Below are 17,882 nucleotides of genomic sequence, written 5' to 3'. Positions count from 1 at the left end.
AAAGAGCGAGAGAAGGAGAGAGAGAGAGAGAGAGAGAGAGAGAGAGAGAGAGAGAGAGAGAGAGAGAGAGAGAGAGCTAGCTGGAATGAGGATTTTGAAACGTCAATACCACATGATACACATCTGCCAAAGGGCCACATCTCCTAATCCTATACAAATAATTCCACCAACTAGGGGACCAAGAATTCAAATATATGNAAGAAGGGAGAGAGAGGGGAGAAAGAGCGAGAGAGGGAGAGAGAGAGAGAGAGAGAGAGAGAGAGAGAGAGAGAGAGAGAGAGAGAGAGAGAGAGAGCTAGCTGGAATGGAGCTTTTGAAACATCAATACCACATGATACACATCTGCCAAAGGGCCACATCTCCTAATCCTATACAAATAATTCCACCAACTAGGGGACCAAGAATTCAAATATATGAGCCAGCAGAGGACATTCTTACTCAAACAACCAAAGATTGATTTTTGAAAGTGAAGAATGAATGAAACATAAGTAGGAGTGTTGAATACCATTTGCTGAAAAGAAGGGATCAATGTATTCTGAATAATTGGTGCTTGCATGGGGGCTGCATAACCATTGAAATGGATCACAGTTTGAACCCTCTGAGCTTCATTAGCAGAAGGGAGCATAGAAATCTGAAAACATGGAAACTAACTCTGGTTAGTGAGTTAATTGTAAGCAAGTGAACTGTAAGCAAGGAAAAAGGAAGAGATAAGTTTCCCATGTAGAAAAGAAGGGAAGAAGAGTCCCAGGAAAGAGAAAGACTGGTGTCAGAGAGATGAAAGCCCAGCAGTACCAAAGGAAGTGGGTGGTGATATAGCTAAAAATTACCAGACCAGAGGTAGAGGGGTTGAGGAATCAAGGTTACTTCCTGTGACCCTTACAATGACTGTCAAACCAAATCTCAGGTGTTTCGGTTTTGTTTTTGTTTTCCCCTTCTTCAAGCTATCTCTCTTTAGAATAGACATGAGAATCCTGGACAAGACATAATGAACGCATATGCCCTAAGGAAATCTTGTCAAGAGCATCAAATATTTCCTGAAAACCTAGTTTCAGGTGCCTCGGGAAGAGATGAATGACTGAGCCAGAGACCAGACGTGTACTGACTCAGATGGAGAAAGGCTGTCTCTTGAAAGATTAACAAAAAGCTTCCCCACGAGTCAAGGGAGTTGCTTACCCTTGGAACTTGACATTGTTTCTCAATTAGCCTGAACCAGGAAATGCTTATTTCCTGTAACAAAGACTTTATCAAGTGATTCTTTTCCGTACCTCAAACCATACTCTTGGTTAACATTTACCGGTTCCAACTTGTTAAACAAGTTTCTTTTAAATCTTTAAGAGTTCTTAACTTTAGCCAGCCCACACATCTGCAAGAATATCCAGGATGCTACTCATTTGACAGGGATCACACACAGAGCAGCGTGGAGGTGGAGAAGCTCACCTTCCCCACGGCGGCGATGTATCAGTAAGTTCGGCTTTATTTCACCTCTGAAGGGTTCATTTCACGTTTGTGTTTCTAAATAGACGTTAAAAATTATGCTAAGTTGGCTGTCTAATTTTCTCTATTTCTGTTGGTGAGAAGACATAGTGAGAATAAGAAGTCTACTTCAAAAGGTCATATTCTTGACTTAATTAGCAGTTGAGATTTTTAATGTTGGACTGAATCACATTTAATGTTGAATATGAGAAGTATGTCTAATATAGTTTAAAAGTTTAATATGAGAATTTAGATAACAATGAGCATCTTGCAGTAAGATGGAGAGCCCAAGAAGCACTGGTAAGCTCAGGGACTGGAATGGAATGAGGAAGGTAACTCCACCTAAGAGTTTAAAAGATATTTACTGGGCTCATTCTAAATGATGCACTAAGTCGATTCATTCGAAAGGAAATGTTCAAGGAAATGTTATATGGAAACCATATGCGTAGGCCTCCATTCTGAAGTTGATAAACATGACTGAAACTCAAAAATATGAAAAAAAGCACTTAATACCCTTGTTTTTATTCCTACATCTTTGTACTGTCTTCTCTTCTCCATCTCCTGGGTCCTACCATCCTCCCTCACTGGAGATTCCTCCCGCATCTCCTTTTTACCTTTCTAAAAAATGTTATTAATTAGCCACCTATTATATTCTATGCAACAATAACTTTTGAAATTAAAAACAATGCAAAAAGCTGCTCAATTAGAAAATGACAAATGTTTTGGTTTTCAAAAATAAGAAAACAAAAGACCATACAAGCACAATTTATGTAAATATATGAGAAGTGAGGAGTGTTTTATTAATATAAATATAGAAATCCATAGTAAGGAAATGGTAAACATTTTATTTCCTACCCTTTTTCTGATCTCCTCTGCATTTTGACATACTTGCCATCATCAAATATTAATTTTTCATCTGTACTGAGGTAAATTATCACAAGTTATTCAGGATGAAGGAATTACAAATGTCTTGTCTAATGTCTGATAAGAATTGCTCTGTCTTTTTTGACAGTAAAAAATGGATATTGTTATGTGACATTCAACTAAATTTAAGTAGTTTTCTAGACCAGGAAACTTCTAACAAAATTAATTCTTTGTAGTTATTAAGATGAGTTCTCTCTCCACCTGATCACCTTGCAGCCACAAATTAAGGTTTAGTATATTTAAAAAATAAACCAGAATAAGCAAAATGAAATTGGTTGTATTTGTGGAAATAGTAAATATTATGATAAATGGTTTTATTTGTATTTAAATGATTTTGAACACATACAAAAGTTGTCAGTGGCACACCTATAACAAAATTCAGTTTCAAGTCAGAGATATATCTCATGTACTTGCTATGTGTACATGAGAACTAGTGTACAGATCCTAGAGCCCACATAAAGTGTGGGTCTGGTCCACGTGTACCTGTTACACCAGCAGTGACAGCAGGGATACAAGGTTTTATGCATCTTGCTCTGCACCAAAAACATGAGTCTGGGTTCAGATGAAGACACTGCCTCCCAAGAACAAGGTTGAATGTGAAAGACAGTGATGCCATCTTTTCTCATCTACATATGTAGATACACATGTATACATACATGTGCGCATACACCATACACACATACATACACACACACATATTAAAAATAAAAAATAAATATGTAAACTAAAACCAATCAATTTTCCTTTTCACTATCTGGCATTCATTTATGGTCTGTTATATGCCAGGAAGTATTAGCAGCATTGGGGACATACAATTTAAATTTCTGTTAAGGCTTGGGTGAAACATGAACTCTATATTACAGTTGGTTAAAGGCAAAGGAAATCCCTTAGAGTAGTAAAGCGACAAGTGACGGTGACAAAAAAGAAAGAAACCAGAAAAACAGAGTCAATAAAAGCCCTGGGAAAGTACCTGGTGTGCAGTCCACCAGGAAATCATCTAAACTTCCACATTCCTGCAATCCTCCATTTACACATTTTCAAGATTTCCAACTCTAGATCCAAAAGTTCACAACAGGTTGGCATTATTGGGTCTGGCTTTCCTTAGCTTTTTGGCTCAAAGGGAGACGAGGGGTAAGTGTCATAAGGAAGGAAATGAGGTATTAAGAAGCTCTCTCTATTCCTTCTACTGATGGTGTCTTTGGAAAACACAACAACATTCTTAATTTTTTTTTTCAGCGCTTTTGAGTGAAGTGAAGAAAATACACCTTGTGTTTTGTACATACTGTTATAAACCACAATGCTTATCACTTAATGTGTTAGTAGAGCCCTTTAAATGTTTTTCTAATTCATTTAAGACCAACACATTTCTAGCTAACCACTTGTCAACTTCTGGTCTTCTCAACTTCACTCAAAATGGATTTCATTACATTTCTGACTTTTTTTAATCTAGAAATATTTTTTTCTAGTTAGCCACTCTATACTTATTATGATCTAAAAAGAAGTACAAATGTATTTGTTTTTTATTTAATTTAAAATCTTTTCTTTCTCATCAAAAGAAACAACTACAAAATAAAACTTCAGGATGATTTCGATCCCCAGCACCCATGACGGAAGAAGGAGCTGACTTCTGGAAGTTGTGCTCTGACCTCCACATACATGCTCTGACCTCCACATACATGCTCTGACCTCCACATACATGCTCTGGCATGCTTTGACCCTCTCCCTGCCCCACTATAAAAACCAACCAACCAACCAACCAACCAAACAAACAAACAAACAAATAATCTAAATCTTCTCATTTTAAGAATAAGGTTCTGAGTGATTTTATAATCCTCGGTCTCCCAACATAAATACTAGAATTTTGTTTATTGTGGAAACACCTATCAGTAGACTGTTTCTCCTATATGTACTGTTATGCCTTTTATAATAACAGGCAATCAAAGAAAAAAGCTTCGTCACTGGGTCTAATGGCTCAGGCCTATAATCCTACCAACTTAGGGGATGAGGTAGAAGAATAAAGAGTGCAACCTTGCCTAAAGAACTCAGTGAGACAGGGTCTGAAACCCCTTTTTAAATGCACGGGGCTAAGTGCTTGCCTAGCATATGAAATTTCATCCCTAGTACTGAAAAAAAAATAAAAGAAAGAAGGAAGGAAGGAAGGAAGGAAGAAAGAAAGAAAGAAAGAAAGAAAGAAAGAAAGAAAGAAAGAAAGAAAGAAAGAAAGGAAGGAAGAAAGGAAGGAAGGAAGGAAGGAAGGAAGGAAGGAAGGAAGGAAGGAAGGAATAAAGAAAATTAGTTTGCCAATGGAAACATACACATGGGGAATATGAAGTCTAACGGCTGTAACATTGCCATGGGGATTAAATCTGATAAAAGGAAGAGTGTGCCTTGTTTCTGGGATAGAGCCTTGATCAGAAGTTTAGGGTTGCCAGTAAAGTACTAGGATAGAAGCAAAAGAGCACTAGTACCCAAGCTGAGTAAGGGTAGTTAGTACTTCTCAAATGCATAAATCTGAGCTTTCCTAAAACATGTACTTACACAGTGTATACACACAAACACACACACACACACACCCCACACACACCCACACATAAACATATACTCATATTTTTCTATTTTATTTTGGTTATTTTATTTATTACATTTCAAATGTTGTCTCCCTTCCCAGTATCTCCTCCTCAAACGTGCCATGCCCTCCCCCTGCTTCTATGAAGGTGCTTCCCAACCCACCCACCCACTCCTACCTCACCGCTCTAGCATCCCCCTATGCTGGGGCACTAAGTCTCCACATGACCAAGAGTCTCTCCTCTCATTGATGCCTGGCAATGCCATCCTCTGCTACCTCTGTTGCTGGAGCCATGGGTCCCTCCATGTGTACTCCTTCGTTAGTGGTTTAGTCCCTGGGAGCTCTGCCAGATCTGGGTGGTTGATATTGTTGTTCTTCCTATGGGGTTGCAAACCCCTTCAGTTCCTTCAGTCCTTTCTCTAACTCCTCCACTGGGGACCCTGTGCTCAGTTCAATGGTTAGCTGTGAGCATCTGTCTCTGTATTTGTCAGGCACTGGCAGAGTCTCTTAGGAGACAGATATAGCAGGCTCCTGTCAGCATGCACTTGTTGGCATCCACAATAGTGTCTGAGTTTGGTGATTGTATATGGGATGGATCCCCAGGTGGGGCAGTCTCTGGATAGCCTCTCCTCCAGTTTCTGCTCCACACTTTGTCTCCGTATTTATTCCCATGACTATTTTGTTACCTCTTCCAAGAAGGACAGAAGCATCATCCACACTTTGGTCTTCCTTCTTGAGCTTCATGTGGTTTGTGAATTGCACCTTGGTTATTCCTAGCTTTTGGGCTAATATCCACTTATCAGTGAGTAGATACTATGTGTGTTCTTTTGTGATTGGGTTACCTCACTCAGGATGATATCCTCCAGATCCATCCATTTGCCTAAGAATTTCATAAATTCATTGTTTTTAATAGCTATGTAGTACTCTATTGTGTAAATATACCGCATTTTCTGTATCCATTCTTCTGTTGAGGAACATCAGGGTTCTTTCCAGATTCTGGCTATTATAAATAAGGCTGCTATGAACATAGTGGAGCATGTGTCCTTGTTAAATGTTGGAACACCTTTTGGGTATATGCCCAGGAGTGGTATAACTGGGTCCTCAGGTAGAACTACTTCCAATTTTCTGATTCAACCACCAAACTGATTTCCAGAGTGGTGGTACCAGCTTGTAATCCTACCAGCAATGGAGGAGTGTTCCTTCCCTGCCTCCCCCCGCATCCTCAGCAGCATCTGCTGTCACCTGAGTTATTGATCTTAGCCATTCTGAGTGGTGTAAGGTGGAATCTCAGGTTCGTTTTGATTTGCATTTCTCTGATGATTAAGGATGATGAGCATTTCTTTAGGTGCTACTCGGCCATTCGTCATTTGAGATTCAACTTATATTTAAGTAACACTTAAGATGTAAATATATGTACTAGTGGTTAGGTTAAAATAGTTTGTTAGTTGAGAATTCCATACATGCCTACAATGTATTTTGATCACACACATCTCTCATTCTTCTCCCTTCCTCATCCCAAACTCTCCACCACATCCTTCTCTCATCTTCATTTTCTCTTTTTTTTTTTACTTTTTCTATCACTCTCTGAGTCCAATTAGTACAGCCCACATGTATACAGCATAGTGCCATCCAATGGATCATGCCCAAGCTACTAGGGGCCACACTCCTGAAGAAACTGAATCCTTCTGTCCCCAGCTGCTATCAATTGTCAATAATTCTTCAGATAAGAGTAAGGCCTCATTAGCTCCTCCCTTATCCATGATGAGATATTGATTGGCTTTAGCTAGTGTATGTCTTGTGCAGTTAAAACAGCTTTTGTGAAATAATGACTGTGATGACCCAATCAGGTCAAGAAGACAGTGTACTGTAGCTGTCCTCTCTTAACTATGGCTCTTAGGATATTTCTCCCTCCTTCTTTATGTTCCCTGAACATTAGGGTAAGGGAGTGCTACAGATGTCTTACTGAGAACTTCACAACCATTTACTCTGTGATTGTGACAATCATGAGCCACTGAGTTAGCTGTCATCCACTGTAAAGATCAGCTCACTTGACGAGAGCTGAGAACTGAGAGCTGCACTAGCATTCTGTATTTCTATAGGACATTACAATCTGTAGTATAAAACCATTCTACTAAAGAACAATGATGTACTTTGAAGTCAGCATTGTACTTTTATGTGCCATAAACATTAGCACCTCTAATAATAAATAGAGCTCTAAACGGGGCATCTATATCACATCCCCCTCACTAAAGCTCAGGGATCATCAAGGAAGATGGGGCAGAAGACTGTAAGAGCCACTGTTGGGAATGTCTGCTACGGAGACTAGGCCATTAAACATGTGAACTCGTAGCAGCTGTGACTGCATTCTCAAGACACACACAAGAGCAAGTGCTCAGAATCCTCATATGGACAAGGGAAGAGCTCATGAAGTTCCACTCTTATCTGAGGAATTCGCTCATAACTGGCTGAAGGAGGGAGTCATGTTTCTTTGGGCATGTAGTTGCTAAGAGGCTACCCAGGTACCAGTAGATGCTTCTATACCCATGAATATCCAGGAAACACTAAGTGGATTCTTGAGTTTACAAGCCCAGCACATGATGTTGAGAAGGTAAAATGCTTTGGAGGAATTGGAGGGGAAGAAATGAGGGTTAGATTTGATCAAGCACATTATATGCAAGTATGCAATTCTCAAACAATAAGAATATAATTAAAAATAAATTTGAAAATATATCTCTGCTTAAGTTTCACACACATTCAAATAATTTCCAAAAGATACATGTATTTCCTCATCATTTTGTTGTTCCTGAAATGCCATCTCACGATAAACAAACTGCTCTATACCCTTCCTCCACATTTCTGTACTCAGTTCCATATAGTTTCCTGAATAGCTGAACGAGTTCTTCGTATAACCCATGGCCTTCAAATAAGGACTTCTAAATCTCCAGACATCCCACAACTAAGAATTTAGTCTTTGAGGGAGGGATTTGTAAGGGTGGAACTGGGAAGAGAGGAGGGAGGGGGCTGTGATTGGCATGTAAAGTGAATTTAAAAATTGAAGTAAAAAAGTAAAAGTTAAAAGAGAAAGAGTTTTGTCTTTTTTCCATTGCCACCCTTCACCATGACTCTTCTGACCCCCGAAAACTGTCATCTGGGGTTTACACCTTTGTACAGTGACCTTCCTCCCTCCATCATGGTTGTCATTATGGACTCCAGGCTGAAGTTCTGATCCAAGCACAAGCTTGTGCTTACTTCCTTTTCTTCCCCAAGTCCTGCACTCACTTGAGCACACATACCTTGAAGTGGAGGATTGATGTCCTCACCACCCATTTCCTTGATCTTCTCACCCAGCATATTTTTCTTCTCAAAGATCATTCCTGTGAACACCCCGGATTTGTCATGGCTGAGAGTCACTCACGATGAATCACAAGGCTGAACTTCTAACCCTATTACTCTCATAGTCTTGTTCTGGTGCATCAGAGCGTCAGAGCTGCTCTTTGTTGTTGTTAATTCATCTGTTCTTATACTGTTTTTGCCTTTTTCTAAGGTGGAGGATCTCAGGTTCCAGACTGGCCCAGAACTCACTATTTAGCCCAGGCAGGTCATGGGTTGCAATCTTCCTCCTTCTGTCTCCTTGGTGGTATGATTTTAAGCATGCACAGCAACTGGCTGTAATTTTTTTAAAGATTTTCTCTTTTCTTTTCTTTTTAAGAAATTTTTATTAGATATTTTCTTCATTTACATTTCAAATGTTATCCCCTTTCCTAGTTTCACCTCCGAAAATCCCCTATTCCCTCCCCCCTCCACCTTCTTCCCAACCCACCCACTCCCATTCCCAGTCCTGTCATTCTCCTATACTGGGGCATAGAACCTTCACAGGACCTAGGGCCTCTCCTGGCTCTAATATTTAATCCTTTATTTGTTTTATCTGCCACACGAAATTACGTGCAAATTTGAATTCTCACACAGATATACACTGATCTTCCTCTTCTAATCCTTAGGATCTTTTTTTTTTTTTAAAGATAAATCTTGGTCTGTGACTCAAGCTACCAGTGAACTCACCTGCTTCTGCTACCTCAGTGCTGGGATTAAAGGTATATGCCACTCTGACCACTCAAACTTTTTTGCTTATTCATTTATTCATTTTCCTCTGCCTCATCCTCCTTCTTAAACACAAGCCCTCAATCTGTAGCACAGACAGGCCTTGAACTTGTGGCAAGTTCCTACCTTAGCTTACCTTATAGGATTACAAACCTGTGTCATTGCAAACTCTTGAATATTTTAATTTTAAGTGTATGAGTGGTTTACCCAAATTCACCTATGCTCGCCTCATGCATGCAGTGGTATGGAAGCCAGAAAAGGGTGTCAGAACCCCTGCACCTGGAGTTACAGATGCTTGTGAGCTGTCATGTGAGTACTAGGAACCAAATCCTGGTTTTTTTTGCAAGAGCAACAGGTTCTCTTAACCTCTGGGCCATCTCTCTAGACCCCACTCCAAGTTCCTTAATGACAGTTTCAACTCTACATTCTCTTGCCTCTCATCTTTCCCCATCTGTCATGCCTACACTCTAAAGCAAGCAACAGCAACCTTACTCTGCACAGACTTCCTTACAAATGTGGAGGATGTCCCTAATCATCCATGCTTATAATGCATCCTGGCATCTGTACTTCCTTTTTGTCTGTATCCACAATAAGTCTGCCAGATTCTTCAGTTTCCATCCGTTTCCGATTCTCATTCTCTGCTCTCATGTTGTACTAATTCAACAGTTCTCAACCTATGGGCTGTGAACTCCTTGGGCATCTCACATCAGACATCCTGCATATCAGATGTTTACATTATCATTCATAGCAGTAGCAAAAATGACAGTTGTGAAATAGCAACAAAATAATTTATGGATGCAAGTCACTGCAACATAAGCAACTGCATTAAAGGGTAGAGTCAGGAAGGTTGAGAACTACTGCCCTAATTGAGAGAGGTAAAGTGATTGATCAATCAGAGCAGGTCATTCAACTTCCACATAGCAAAAACCTTCAAATCCAGAAGCATTATTCATTCTCAAGAATACATCTACAATTTTAAGTCCCCCAATCTACTATTTTAAACTATATCAAAATGTCAATACATCACCATTTTCTACTAATATGAAACTTTTATATGAGTGAGCCTAATTATCTATACTCTATAGCCTAATTATCTAATTATTCAAATACACTTAAATTCCTCTCAACTTCAGGATACCTATTGAATAGCTTCAACAATTAATATTCAAAGCTGAGGATTAAATTATCTCATCCACAGAAGAAAAAACAATACTCCATCAAATCTACATACCTAGGTGACTTGGTCCCTCCTCCCTATTGACAGCCAAACTTGGTTAAATGGAAATAAGAATAGTTGATTCCTATCGTTCTAGATTCTTCCTTGTAGTCTTCCACCCCATTTTCACTCTCTGCTTTTTAACATTGGATTCCTAGTTAGTTATTTGAGAACAGATCCAATAGAATAGTGTGTTGTGTTCTGTTTGTATGTGAAATAATATCCTTACTTAGCTCGCTTATTTAGTCATTCTGCTTTTGAGTATCCAAGGGGCCTGTTCCTAATAGAAAGTGTCCCTACTGTTATTGTAGTCCAGGTATGCATCTCTCACAGTGTTTCCTGAGCAGCTCCACACCACAGCCTTGGTTGTCATGGCATGCTCACCTAACACAGGTTCTCTTAGCTATAGTCATGTACTGCATTTATACGTTTCGTGGTTCTTCAAGACCTAACAGATCTTGTAAAGATAGTCAAATTATTTCTTGTAAAAACTTATTCTCAAGTTCTATTTTTCTAATTTACCTCCTTTGTCATTGGTATGGTACCTCAACATTAGAATCATAAAGAAAAATGTAAATAAAGGATATGAAATTTAGTCTCCTGAATTATTATTACTATTCTATTTGGAGCTTTAGTTGAAATAGGTGCATAGGCATATTTGCCTTATGATCTTCACATAGAGGCTGGATGAATCAAGGTCCAGAAAATATTAAATGTCCTTCTAAACTTTAATTCTGTATAACGAAAACTTCTAATTGTCTTCATGAACTGTGCTTCACCCTTTCACCTCATTCTTTGTTTTTGCAAACATGGTTCAGAAGGGTGGAGCAATATTGAGTAAAGGACCACACTCTACCTCTTCTAGGGTCCTATGACTACAACCCCTAGCAAGAAACTCTGAATACATCATGTAAATGTATCAGACACAGAGAGAAGCAGTTGCAAATAATTAAGATAGCTTACAGTCAAGCACAAATACCCTTACATTTTGCTGATGCAACACTTTTACCCTCTGGCAGGTGTTTGCCACTAAAAGTTAAGAGTGAGTATTGGGAGAGTAGAGAAATTATCTGCCTAGTGATTCTTTCATTAACAGGAATCTCTAAGATAAGCCAAGCATGAGGTGGCTCCTCTGCTTTGAGGGGAGCTGTTATCAACTGTTTATGTTTCAAGCCATTTAATTTTGTATCTGTAACCAACCCTCCTAACTGCTAACACTGAGTGAGCACTTCCTATCTATCCTGTCTCACAAGAACAATGTGGAAATCGTGTCTGTTTTATGGATAAATAAAGTCAGGCACCAGACCTGAGGGAAGGTCCACGTCACATTCAAATGCCAGTGAATACTATCTGAAACAGTTCAGGCTCCTTACACTACATGTACAGCCTCTTCCCACAAGGCCAGTGAGCTCTGGAGGAAGGAACAATACGGGGAAAAATGTGTTTGTTTTCTGTTCATTGTTATGTAAGATATGTGGAACTGGACAAAAGAGGTAAAATGTTATAAAAATCAACTTCTTTCCCTTGGAACTCACTGATATTTGGAATAGCACATAACCATAATGCCTTTAAACATCTTCCCCTTCTGAGTTTCTGTACCTGTGTACACCACATTTGCATGACTTCTCCTCCAATAGTTACTATAAACTGCAAATCTCTTTCAAATTCACACACACAAACAAAGAAAGACAGACAGAGAGAGAAAAACAGACACACACACACAGAGAACCATACATACATATACACACATACAAACACACAGATATACACAGACACACACACAGCATTCAGAGTCCATTTACTGTTGTTTGTGTAGATTTGTTTAGTGCTGGGTACTCAGGATTAGATCTCATCTCCTCATTCCTGAAGAGAACTAAGAGAACTAATTCTCTCTCTCTCTCTCTCTCTCTCTCTCTCTCTCTCTCTCTCTCTCTCTCTCTCTGTGTGTGTGTGTGTGTGTGTGTCTGGTTTTGGTACCAGTGTCACAGTGTCCTCATAGACTATACTTGGTAGTATCTTTTCCTATTCCATCTTATGGAGTGAATTGAAAAGTACTGATACTAGATTGTGCATGAATGGGTGACAGAATTCAGGGATGGATGAATCGCTAGTGCTTAGCTTTCCTTGTAGAGAGACTTTTGTTTTGTTCTGTTTTGTTTTGTTTTGTTTTGTTTTGTTTCGGTTTTTTTGTTTGTTTGTTTTGGTTTGGTTTGGTTTAGTTTGGTTTTTCGAGACAGGGTTTCTCTGTACAGCCCTGGCTATCCTGGAACTCACTCTGTAGACCAGGCTGGCCTCGAACTCAGAAGTCCGCCTGCCTCTGCCTCCCAAGTGCTGGGATTAAAGGCATGCGCCACCACTACCTGGCTGAGACTTTTTATTACAGCTTTGATTTCAGTGTTTTTAATGGCTTTGTTCACGTTGTTTGTATCTTCTGACTTCAATTTTGGTGTACGATATGAATTTGAAAATTCATATACTCCTTTAAGGTTTCTCATCTTTTTAATGTTTTCATAAGTATTGTCTTATGATGTAAATTTCTTTGGAGTTTACTGTAACATCACCCTTTTCTTCTCCAATTTTGTTAATTTGGCTTTTCTTCCTCTATCTTTTCCAGTGTGTTAATCTTATTAATGTTTTCAAAGACTCAACTTGGTCTGTGGATTGATTTGTGGATTGCTCTTTTATCTCGACTTAATTTTCCTTATTTCCTTCTTTAGTAGCACATCTCTACTACTAGCAGTCTGTCCCAAGTGTTCACTTTAATCCTTCTGTGTGCCAATTTCCTGTGTATTATGCTTTCTCACCTGCTTTTGAAAAAAATAAAAGCCCTGGTTAAGAGCAGTAATAACATAACTCAAACTACAGGGTCCTTGCCAGGTTCTACAAGCTCTTATGTTGGCAGTGAGCACTCAGTTGATCTTTGTGATAAGCCCAACAGGAAGTATCACAATTATTTTACAGGTGAAGAAAGCTCCACACACAGAAACTGAAAGATTGCATAAAGGGCGGCTGGGGCGATAACCTGCCTAAGAATCAAGTGTGCAACCTACATTTGACACCACAATTCTGAGCCCCTCATTTAGATTCTTTCAGATTTGATGGCCACTACTATGCAGGAATGAAACCCCTTACTTCACTGAGTGACACTATTTTTGTGAAATAAAGCATTTGATAGTCTTCAGGAGAAAGACTAGACAGGAGGAGATACATCTGGAGGAAAGGCATCTGATGATGAACTTTAATAAAAGACTGTAACATTGAAAAGCATGATGAATATTAACATAGTAGGGATACTTTTTAAAAACATCTGCTGAGGCTTTGTTTAAGGAGCACCTACCTATCAGACTGTCTAGAAAGCAAGATACTTCCTGTTTAAATAAATGGGGCAGGAACATTAAGATAGTGATCAAATACTATGAATCTTTGTGAAGGGTTTTCCACTCTGACATGATGAGGGGTAGCTTCTGTCACTGACTGGTCATGATGACATAGTACCACAAGGAAAAGGTCACTTGTGGTTTTCCTTGTGTTTAACATCAGAGGTATCTCTAAATTAATCTTCTTGCACTACAATGAACCTGTTTAGTCATCTCACTGGGATAAGCTGACCAAATTCAGATGCTTTGAATTGGAGGGATTATGGGATGAAGGAAAGCCAAAAAAGAAGAGAGGAAATGTCACACAATGATTTTTGTTAATAAAATAGGTGATTTGTACCTATAATAAAGGTAGTGCTCACTGTTCTGTCTCATCCTGCCAAGGATGAAGAAATTCACTCCCTGTAGAATTCTGACTTTTGAGTGGCTAATGATTTATGACTCTCCATTTATGTCACATTCTTAGTACATAAGCATTTAACAAGTAGCTATGAAGGACATGCTTTGACCTGTGTAGTACAGCCCTTGAAATTAAATTAAAATAAGGTTAGTATGAAACTGAAATAAAGAGACATATATTCTTTTTTTTAATATTTTCTTTATTTACATTTCAAATGTTATCCCCTTTCCCGCTTTCCCCCTCCCAGAAAACCCCTATCCCACCTCCCTCTCCCTGCTTCTATGAAGGAGTTCCTCCACTCACCCACCCACTCCCGCCTCCCTACCCTCAATTTCCCTACAATGGAGCATCTATTGAGCCTTCACAGGACCAAGGACCTATCCTCTCATTGATGCCCAACAATGTCATCCTCTGCTACATATGCAGCTGGAGACATTTATACTCCTTGGTTGGTGATTTAGTCCCTGGGAGCTCTGGGGGTTCTGGTTGGTTGATATTGTTGTTCTTTCTAAGGGCTTACAAACCCCGTCAACTCCTTCAGCTTTTTCTCTAACTCCTCCATTGGGGACCCTGTGCTCAGTCCAATGGCTGACTGTGAGCATCTGCCTCTGTATTTGTCAGGCTCTAGCAAAGCCTCTCAGGAGACAGCCATATCAGCCTCCTGTCAGCGTGCACTTCTTGGCATCCACAATACTGTCTGGGTTTGGTGACTGTATATGGGAAGGGTCCCCAGGTGGGGTAGACTGAATGGCCTTTCCTTCAGCCTCTGCTCCACACTTTCTCTCCATATTTGCTCCCATGGCTATTTTGTTACCTCTTCTAAGAAGAACCAAAGCATCATCCACACTTTGGTCTTTCTTCTTGAGCTTCATGTGGTTTGTGAATTGTATCTTGGGCATTCCTAGCTTTTGGGCTAATACCCACTTATCGGTGAGTGCATATCATGTCAAAAAATCCCTGAGATTCTACCTCACACCACTCACAATGGCTAAGATCAAAAACTTGGGTGACAGCAGATGCTGGTGAGGATGTGGAGAAAGAGGAATGCGCCTCCATTGTTGATGGGATTGCAAGCTGGTACAACCACTCTGGAAATCAGTCTGGTGGTTCCTCAGAAAATTGAACATAGTATTACCTGAGAACCCAGCTATACCACTACTGGGATGTTGGGTAGTAGGCATGAGAGAATAAAGGGAGTGGGAAAAAACCTGCATCCTGCCAGAATTCTGGTGCTCTGGGCAGGCAAATACGAGAGAGCTGCCACATGCTTTCCATGTGGCCCCGGGTGGGTGTCTGGCTGTGGGAAGCCACAGAACCACAACTGGGCAGGGGGTGGACAAGGGGCAGTCCGAGGTCTCTGGGCCTCTCGGAGGCCAGAGATAATAGGTTCTTAGTCTGGGACACCCCACTGGACACCTTGGAAGAGCTGAGAACAAAATGGGGCCACCAGGGGCAGCTCAGTCATCCCTGGAGCTGAAGGGAGGAGAGGGCATGGAGAGAGGGGGCACTGGGTGGTTCCCATGTGGGTGAGAGTCCTTGGTCCGGTCCATGGCTGGAACGCCGGAAGGCCTTCAGGCGAGAGGTTAGATACGGCTCTTTATGGGAAAGCCTATCCCATCATTCAAGCAGACCTTAATGGGCAGAGACAGTCTGTGGTTTTAGAGCTTTATTGTAGAAGGGCAGAGAGAAAGAGAGAAGGTAGAAAGAGAGAGAGAGGCCAGCCATGGCCACCTGGAGAGAGCGGGGAAGGAAGAGAGAGAAGGAGGGCTGGAGATGAGAGTAAGAAAGATGAGAGCTTAAAGAGAGAGGAGGGGCCAAGCAGCCCCTTTATAATGGGCTGAACTATCTTGCCATTGCCAGGTAGCTGTGGGGAGGAGCATACCTGGCTATAGTTAGGTAACTGTGGGGGTGGAGTCTAGCCAGAATGCCAGAAGCCTGGGACATTGTCTGCATGACTCATAGTCACAGAATTATGGAGTTGGGGGCTCTGTGGTGTCAGACAACTGTCTCTGGGAACATGGCTCACTGTTCCGTCCCTTGTAGAGTTTTCTACTGGGTCTCCAGGGCAAGCCTCATTCAACAAAAATAGGCTACCTTTCATGGCCCCACACTGAGCATATATACCCAAAAAATTCTCCAACATATAACAAGGACACATGCTCCACTATACTCATAGCAGCCTTATTTATAATAACCAGAAGCTGGAAAGAACCCAGATGTCCTTCAACAGAGGAATGAATACAGAAAATGTGGTACAGGAATGGAGTACTACTCAGCAATTAAAAACAATGAATGCATGAAATTCTTAGGCAAATGGATGTAACTAGAAAGTATCATCCTGAGTGAGGTAACCCAGTCACAAAAGAGACATATATTCTTTACAGGAAGTCAAGGGATAAATATTTTGGAGTGAGTTTGCCTGGCTAGGAAAACAAACTCATTCTTGTTTGAGACACCAAAACCCAATTTTCTCTGGGCAGACACGAGGTTTGGAGTTCAGATCCCTGACACTTTGTCAATGCCAGGCGTGCACCATGGCTTGCCAATAATGTCAATTCCAAACAGGTGTAGTTGTTCACCTAGAATTCAACACATGGTAAGTGGATACTCTTCTAGGTTCTCTTTTGTATTGTAAAGGCATCTCTGTTCCCTTCAGATCATTGCTGCCTGTATTCAGTAGATAACTGGCGCCACTTTTTGTCTTTCCACTACTAGGTATCAATCCCAGGGAAAATAATTCCCATTGTTCAAGGATAGTTTCTACAGAACAAGAGCCAATGTGGTAAACATTTAGAACTATATTCCTGTACAGTTTCTCTATTTGATCATGCCACCAAAGCATGTCAGTGTTATCTCTCCCCAACTCTATCATTGCTCAGGTTTTTTTTTTACACTGCAGACCCCAACACTGAGATGGAAAAAAACTTTATCATAATATCCTGTTTCCACAGAGCTTCCCAAGCAATCAATTACTTCAAGCCATATTCAAACATTTGCATATTTCCCAACCACTGATACTAGTATTGTAATATTTTTTATTTAAGCGGATGTTCTGTTTCCTTAATTATATTTTACTTTATCCTAGTAACATCATCTATTTTTAAAACTACAGGATTAAGTGTCATAACCATATGTAATACTCATCAGAACAGAGTTCTGAGTTCTCGACTTAGATGTTTATTCATTATATTGATGATTTTTATTTTACGACTTGTTATTTATTATAATTTTATGTTTTGCTACTTGACTGAGTTCATCCTAATCTCATGTTACTTATATTCAGTACAAATTACATGTTCTATCTATACACAGTAGCTTTCCTTAAGTATAAAAATATAGAAAAGACCAACTTAGCAACTAACCAACCAACCAAACAAGCAAACCAACAAATAAAAAACAACTCCAGCAGACACATGGGAAGTGGATTTCTTCTAGGTTCTCTTTGTGTATTACAGAGGCATCTCCTTTGAGTTCTATTTCTTTTTTTTTTTTCAGAAATAAACATTCTTTTATTTTATTTCTAAATGAAATGTTTTCAAAAACCATTTTCTTTATTTTTTTAATTAGGTATTTTCCTCGTTAACATTTTCAATGCTATCCCAAAAGTCCCTCATACCCACCCCCCCAATCCCCTACCCACCCACTCCCCCTTTTTGGCCCTGGGGTACCCTGTACTGGGGCATATAAAGTTTGCAAGTCCAATGGGCCTCTCTTTGCAGTGATGGCCGACTAGGCCATATTTTGATACATATGCAGCTAGAGACAAGAGCTCCAGGCTACTGGTTAGTTCATATCGTTGTTCCACTTATAGGGTTGCAGTTCCCTTTA

General features: G+C 40.0%; 1 protein-coding gene across 1 annotated transcript in view; it reads left to right on the top strand.

The window, feature by feature from the left end:
- The first annotated feature begins 1,363 nt into the window (after positions 1-1,363).
- The window catches only part of LOC110295303 (transmembrane protease serine 11G), a 34,189-nt gene continuing 17,670 nt past the window's right edge, over positions 1,364-17,882 (top strand). Inside the window, exon 1 of the mRNA XM_021163820.1 lies at positions 1,364-1,461. Coding sequence (XP_021019479.1) covers positions 1,454-1,461 — 8 coding nt within the window. The 5' untranslated portion in view covers positions 1,364-1,453. The remainder of the gene's footprint in view (positions 1,462-17,882) is intronic.

Source organism: Mus caroli, chromosome 5 (genome assembly GCF_900094665.2).
Source record: "Mus caroli chromosome 5, CAROLI_EIJ_v1.1, whole genome shotgun sequence".
Lineage (NCBI taxonomy): Eukaryota > Metazoa > Chordata > Mammalia > Rodentia > Muridae > Mus > Mus caroli.
Note: the sequence above shows the minus strand (reverse complement) of the source record. Positions and strands in the feature narration are given on the sequence as shown.